Here is a 7,055-nt window from a genome sequence, read left to right on the forward strand (position 1 = left end):
GCTGTGTTAGTGTATTATATGTAGAGAAACACACAGACCCACGCATTGCGATTTGCAGATATATTATAGAAAGTTAAAAAAAAAAAAAAGTGGGATTCTGTGGAAGCAGTAAAGAAATGGCGAGAGAGCTCGTTGGATTTGGGGGTGGAAATGGACATGAAATTATGAGCAGTATTATGAATGGTTCTGTTTCTGGAACCTTAATGCTATTAATGATGTTTGTATTGTCCATCTCGCTTGTCTCAATGGTCATATTTGGTTGCGGCGATAGCTCCCCGGGGCCTCGAAGAAGATCCGGATGGAGTGGAGGTGGTTATTACGGTGGTGGATATGGCGGCGGCGGTGGAGGCGGAGGTGGATGTGGAGGAGGCGGTGGCGGAGGAGGTGGATGTGGCGGTGGCGGAGGTGGCGGTGGATGTGGCGGTGGTGGTGGAGGAGGATCTTGAAGGAAATTGTCAATTTGCCGTGCGTGCTGAGACGTTTAATTTGCTGTTGGTACCCAGCGTCCGTCTTTTCCTTCTCCTTCGTACGATATCTGTTGTAATATTTCATGTTGTTACCAGTTAAATAACACAGCGGTGGAGGTGGATGCCGGGGGTTGTAGCGGTGTTGATAGAGGCAGATCAGGCGCTGGTGGAGGGAGCATCAAGGGTGTGCGTGGCGGTGACGGCCGGTGGAGGTACCGAATTCGAAGTTAAAGGGAATTGCTATTGATTTGCCATATTTGTTGGTATCCATCTTAATTAGTTTAATTTTCTGAATATTATGTTTTTCTGTCATATGTAATAAATTGCCATTTTCTTTCTGTGTGAGAATGCTTCGCTTACCACTTACCTTGCTAAATTGGCAACTTGCGTAATTGAGGTGTGAGCAATAATGTTGTTATATTGATTGAATTAGTGATAGTTTAATGGGCTTCTTGTTTAAAATTTTTTAAAAAAATATTTTAATTAATTTACATGACAGAGATTTTTCTTAAATTTATTAAGTAATTTTTATTAGTTTGTTAAAAAAAACTGAAAATAATTTTTCTTTCAAAATCCCTTATTATTCAGACTCGGCCGAAGCTGAATGAGCTTGGCCCAATGTTTTTCGAAATCATTCGGGCCAACTTGAAAAACCCAATTTAATTGGAAAAAAAAAAGGTCTGATGCTACTTTAAGCTTGATCCTAAAAAATTTCAGATTTATTCCAACGCGCGAGTCCTTTCGTCTCGCTGGAATTTCTGGCGCATTGATCGTTCAGTTTTTTTATTTCTTGCAAATTATTCACTCATAACATTAGCCTTATCATTGTTTTGGTTGGGAAATATTCACTTTTGGATAATTAAATTAAATTAAAGTTAAATTCAACAACAAATTGACTTCGTTAAGAGCCCTTGTATAATATACATACTCATTATAGGAACCAATTGAGAAGTTTATGTTGGTACTATGTCTAAGACTTACTTCACCGTATATGTTTATAAATTTTTCTCAAATTAGTTATATCGATATTCCCTTAACAATAATCAAGTAGGAAAAAGAGGAAAAAGATTGAGAAAGATACTTAAGATATTTAGAAAAAATATACTATTCCGGTCCTAAATATAAGACTCTTTTTGTAATATAATTTACACTACAAAAGGGGTCCTATAGACTGGAAGAGTATTATATTAACTAATTTAATTAACATAATTAATATACTCAAATTAATTAATTAAGTCTTATATTAAAAATCAGAGTAGTAGCATATGTACACACGCACGTACAGAGAGTCTCGCATGTCGTAGGTAAAGTTGGAGTAAGTTAAAAATAAAAGTACGGTTCTGTAGAAGCAGCGAAGTGTATGAAAGATGGGGAGAGGTCGGGTGGGTGGTGGAAATGAAGATGCGATGAGCGTTGTGAATGGTTCTGCAGGTTCTGAAGCTTTAATGCTATTAGCGATTATTGTTATGTCCCTCTCACTTATCTCAATGGTCATATTTTCTTGTGGCGGTGACAACTCCGGGTCTCGAAGAACCTCCACATGGGTTGGGGGTGGTTATGTTGGCGGTGGAGGAGCTGGATGTGGCGGTGGCGGAGGTGGTTGTGGCAGAGGAGGTGGATGTTAAAGGAGTTTGTTAACATATTTGCTGCGCGTGCCGAGGCCTTTGCTGTTGCCTAGCATATTTTCCTTTCCTTTATTCGGTTTTCATGCGATCTGATGCGCTGTAAATTTTCATGTTGTTAATTAATTACCTAGATAAATAACACGGTGGAGGTGGAGGTGGAGGCCGGTGGTAGCTAGTGACGGTGTTGAAAGAGGCAGATCAGGCGGTGGTGGAGGGAGCATCAAGGATGTGCGTGGCGGTGAGGGCCGGTGGAGCCATCGTTTTCCAAGTTAAAAGGAAATGCTGTTAATTTGCCATACGCCTATACCTATTGATGGTACCCCTGCTAGTTTAATTTTCTGAATTTTATGTTTCTGTGTCATACTATGTAATATATCGCTGCATGTTGTGTGAGAGTGCCTCACGTTGTTGTTACCTTGCTGAATCAGCATTGGATTGGGGGGCACATTTCATCCTTATTATTATGATCAGCATGGGGTGCTCATCTTAATTTGGATCATCTAGATTAATTTTAAATGGATTATATTAAATTTAATTTTTTATATTCTTTAATTAGTGTTTTATTTTAATAGATATAAAATTTAAAAATAAAGATAATCTCATAATTAAGACTTCTTTAAAAATAAATTCATCATTAAAAAGGTTACATATTAAAAATTTTTAATTTGAACCATTCATATCGAATTTTTAATAGTCTAAATTTTATTACAATAACGACTTATGATACTCATCGCTATGATGTCACTGAACGAGGACTCCCAAAGAATATTGGGATTGTTAGATATTAATAAATTTAAATAATGTATTTTGTAAATAATACTAAATCCTCTACACAAGACTGGTTTTGAGGATCGGAGTTAATGATTTTGATAGGCTCGGATGACCAGTTCAAAAGCCTGAGTATTAATATTATTTTGGTAAACGTACCTGTTAGAGATTGTCAGCTAAAGAGTAAACTAAAAGATTTTTTTACCCCCCACTTTCAGAGGATGGCCAGAATTCTTTTTGTTCCACAATCCACAGGATGGATTTGGTTGCACACAACTTATAAGTTGGTCGTGATGTAATTAATTATTATAAGTATACAGAACAATATATAATTATTAAATTCTAACTTGTTCGGTAATTCTTAGAAGAATTAGTTTCACTTTATGCAATGATGATTGTAATAATTACTTGTGCCACAGATAAAAAAAATTGTGTTCGTTTTCCTTAATGCATAAGAACATCAAAAGCCACAAATAATGACTATAAGATCAGATTTAATTTATTTGAAGTTGAAATAAAATGTCCTCACAACTATGGGCTCCTATTAATTAAGGCAAGTACTCAAATGATCTCACTCCTATGCTTCATTAGACATGGTCAGATCCTAAGTACACGCCTCATCAAATATATCAAACCCTCCATTCAAAATTAATTTTGCAATTAATTAAACACAAGCTCTCTAGCTCAACATTCATGGGTATATATGGGATTTCACATCACTGTCCATTACTACTATGTGTTATTTTTCATGTCGTCGTCACAACAACGAAAGAGAAAGCTTCGTATTAACTTGATCGTTTCCTGGACCGGAGACGCTCATTTCTCTAACGTTTCCAAAATCATGTTTTAAACTTAAATCTAGGAAACCTGTAGTAGTTGTAGGTGCCTCTTTCTTCTCCTTCAACTTTTCTGATATTTGGGCTTTCACCTTAGCTGCACGCGATAGCTCCTCTTCATTTATACATCGGATGATTCCATCTTTTACATCATGAACCTACATTATTCCACATGCAAATGAATATTATTGTCTCAATTATCTCAATTCAGAAACCTGTACGTATATATACACTTAGCTTCACGCAGCTAAATGCAATTCATATAGCTTTTGACCAGCTGTGTGTGTGTGTGTAGGCTCACTGAAGCTGATGAAGAAAATTTTTTTAAAAGAAATGTGCTCATCCGGTCCTAACTATAAAACTTATTTTATAATATAAATTACAATATAAAATGAGTTGTATATTAAGATCATCATAGGAGTATAATATTATAATAAGGCATGCTATTTCATCCGTACACTGCCTAGGGTTGGGCAGCATACACACAAACATACAGAGTACAGGGGTAAGGGTGAATTCAAATACAGCTTGGACTAAGAGTACACACATATCTGTTAGATCCATGTATATAAGTATATGGTCATGTAGTTAAAAAAAAAATGAAATTAATTGTAAGTAAATATTTTGTTAAAAGGAAATGTACTATTATATGTGCCATTGTTCTAATTGAGGCAGGGAAAACTATATCTCCTTTGATTTTAATTTTGTTATCTTCCCATATCACTTCACTGTCAGATTCCTCCGCCTCACTTTCAATTTTGCCAACCAGCCCTCAAAGAAATTCAATCTGCATGCGTTATATCAGGCTGGGAAAATTACATCAAGGAGATCGATCAGTATAACTACGTACCTTAGCATCAAATTGCGCATGAGTTGACAAAAAGACTGGAGCACCAGAACTACGTTGGTATTGATCATGGACAGAACTAGGTTTAGTTCTCCATAGAGGAGCATTATTAGGTTCCATTGTATTATTATACTTATCGGCCCTTGAAATCCTTGGTCTGTCACTAAATTGTGGTCCGACTCCAAGTATTTCACGATGAGGCCATCTCTTTTCTTCGATAAATTCTCTACTTCTTGTTATTGCATCTCTTACATCAAATAGGTGTGATTTCCCTGTCGTGTTAATATTGCTCCACTCTGAACTTGATCTTGTCCACTGGTTATTCACGATCCCACATGGCTGAAACCTGCCATGAGTTTTACAGTAAATGTAACTAATCTGAACCAAGCCGTGCTCTCCATCAAACGTACATCTCCAGTAATGGAGAAAAATGTATATTATAACTTTTAAGATTTTATCACACAGAATCCAATATAATTAGATAAGTTCCTCCTCCCAATGAGTTTTAATTAAATTTCTCAAACCTTGAACACTCTGGGGCTTTGAAGTCATACGGATGTTTCATCAACACGGATGTCGGTTGATAGTTTCTGTTATCTATCCCAAAGTGGCCTTGGGCTTTATTATATCTTTCGTACATCTCCATTATGTGTGCTCTTCCTTGCGTTCCCCTATTTTGGGATAAGACTGAGATAATATAAAATTCATGAAATAACCATGTTAGCCTTGAAGCTTGAAATAAATTTATTTAGATGCACTTTGTGTTTGTGTAAAATACTCGGAAATTATACCTTGGCCAGACTCATCGAGCTTTTTACTTCGATACATCTGAAATTTAGTAACAAAATCTCATCATTAATGAGAAGAAAAATCTGAAAAAAAAAATTACATAATTGAAAGAGGAACGCCTTTCGTTCTATTCAACACGTGTTCTAGAAATAAAACTAGATATATGTTTTCTCGTGTATTAATTGTATGAAATTTTAGGTTTATAACTTACGAATCGTGTAGCTCGTTAAGTTTCATTATATATATGTATTCACACACCAATGCAGCAAAATCTAGTTAATGTACCTGCAAATGACTTTTTACATGTGCAATGCTAAGTCCTTTCACATTCATCAGCTGAAGAACCAACTTGGGAGTTGCTCCTAATTAAAAACCAAGGAGAATGATTGATTAGAACACACACAAAAAAGGAAAATCAACTGGTTTGATATAAACCTTTTCTATAACTTCAAAATTGAACAACTAATTTAAAGTGTGAATATGAATAGTAGGCTTACTTTCTTGTCCACCAAGCCTCTCAACAGCGAGCACAAAAGCGAGATGGAGATCAGGAGTCCAACGAAGCCTTGGCATTTTGGACCTCACATATTGCCTCACACTCGTTGTTCGTTCTCTCACTTGATCTGTGCTTGAGTTATTACTGCTCAAATTCCCTTCTGGAGAAGATCTACCATCAATACTTGTCTCTCCATCGTCACCCGCAGCTTCTTCGTTCAAGTCCAAGAATGAACGTTTCTTAGGCCTGGCTTCCAATTCAGTACCTTCGCTCTTGTCCTCGTCAGATATGTAGTATATATTCTCCGCCATTTTCAGTGACTAGAAACTGTTCTTCTAATGACTCCTCTTTTCCTGTTACAGATGGTTCAATGAAGGTCAGAAAAGTATGAGTTTGTTACCAATAATATGGCAGCTATTTTTCTCCCTTTTGGCGAGAAGATGACAACTATATTCTGGGAATACTGCTAAGAATTTGTCTTACGTGTATGTGCAAAAATCGATGCATTAATGCTGTAATGATTTGGAAAACACAGTGAATTTTTTTTTTTGTTTTTCGTGTAAACGGTCCTTGATATTTTAATAAACTTTCTTCCAACACATTGATACCAATTAAGTACGTTTTACCAAATCCTAGGTCTCGGGAAATTCATACTCGTCTAATTTAATTGAACTAGAAGGAGGATGCATCACCTATGGGGATTCCGATCCATAGTACAAGTACATGAGAACATAGAAATTTTTAAGAGCTATGAAGTAGTGGGGCTGTTGAGAATTAGATACCAGGATGGAAGATGGATTAAGGCGAAAACATCATATCAGAATTAATTTGGAAATCTTAACCTGGGAGGACAAATAAAGAGAAAAAGGTTTATTCCAAACAGAAGTGCGTTGATGGTGAATTCAAGTGGAAGAGAGATGCGAACAGACCATTAATTAGTTGTTGACGAACGAAGCTTGACGGCTTACTAACACTGCTAAAGTGATCAGACTAAAGATGATTCTGCAGAAAGCATTAAGTTTCTTCAAACAAAGATCTACAGTCTAAACCAAGCAAAATATTCTGATTAACCAGGTTTGAGGCTGATTACTACGGGAAGAAGAAGGATGAACCAAATATATATACCAAGCTGCAGAAAGAGGCGCCTGTGGTTGAATCCTTCTGTCTTCTTCTTCGTGGATTCACATGAAGCCAGTCACCATTAATGGAAGAAGCCCTACATGCACA

The 7,055-nt window shown here is 36.4% G+C and overlaps 2 protein-coding genes across 4 annotated transcripts; one reads left to right on the forward strand and one right to left on the reverse strand.

The window, feature by feature from the left end:
• The first annotated feature begins 116 nt into the window (after positions 1–116).
• LOC114720274 (glycine-rich cell wall structural protein-like) lies at positions 117–446 on the forward strand. Its single transcript, XM_028905918.1, has one exon. It carries the CDS (start codon positions 117–119, stop codon positions 444–446), a length of 330 nt encoding a protein of 109 aa, XP_028761751.1.
• Positions 447–3,401: 2,955 nt separating this feature from the next.
• On the reverse strand, positions 3,402–7,055 carry LOC114720249 (uncharacterized). Of its 3 annotated transcripts, none has more exons than XM_028905884.1 (8): positions 6,954–7,055; positions 6,758–6,830; positions 5,830–6,181; positions 5,618–5,694; positions 5,335–5,371; positions 5,068–5,230; positions 4,547–4,889; positions 3,402–3,854 (listed from the first exon to the last, which is right to left on the reverse strand). In XM_028905884.1, the coding sequence occupies exons 3-8, from the start codon at positions 6,137–6,139 to the stop codon at positions 3,618–3,620; spliced, it is 1,167 nt and encodes a 388-aa protein (XP_028761717.1). In that variant the 5' UTR covers positions 6,140–6,181; positions 6,758–6,830; positions 6,954–7,055; the 3' UTR covers positions 3,402–3,617. The 3 variants fall into 3 exon arrangements, with proteins under 3 accessions (XP_028761717.1, XP_028761716.1, XP_028761718.1); XM_028905883.1 differs by having other exon boundaries at positions 6,919–6,984; XM_028905885.1 differs by lacking the exon at positions 6,758–6,830.

The sequence above is a fragment of the Neltuma alba genome, unplaced genomic scaffold (assembly GCF_004799145.2).
Source record: "Neltuma alba isolate B1F8T4 unplaced genomic scaffold, ASM479914v2 tig00011972_pilon, whole genome shotgun sequence".
Classification (NCBI taxonomy): Eukaryota; Viridiplantae; Streptophyta; class Magnoliopsida; order Fabales; family Fabaceae; genus Neltuma; species Neltuma alba.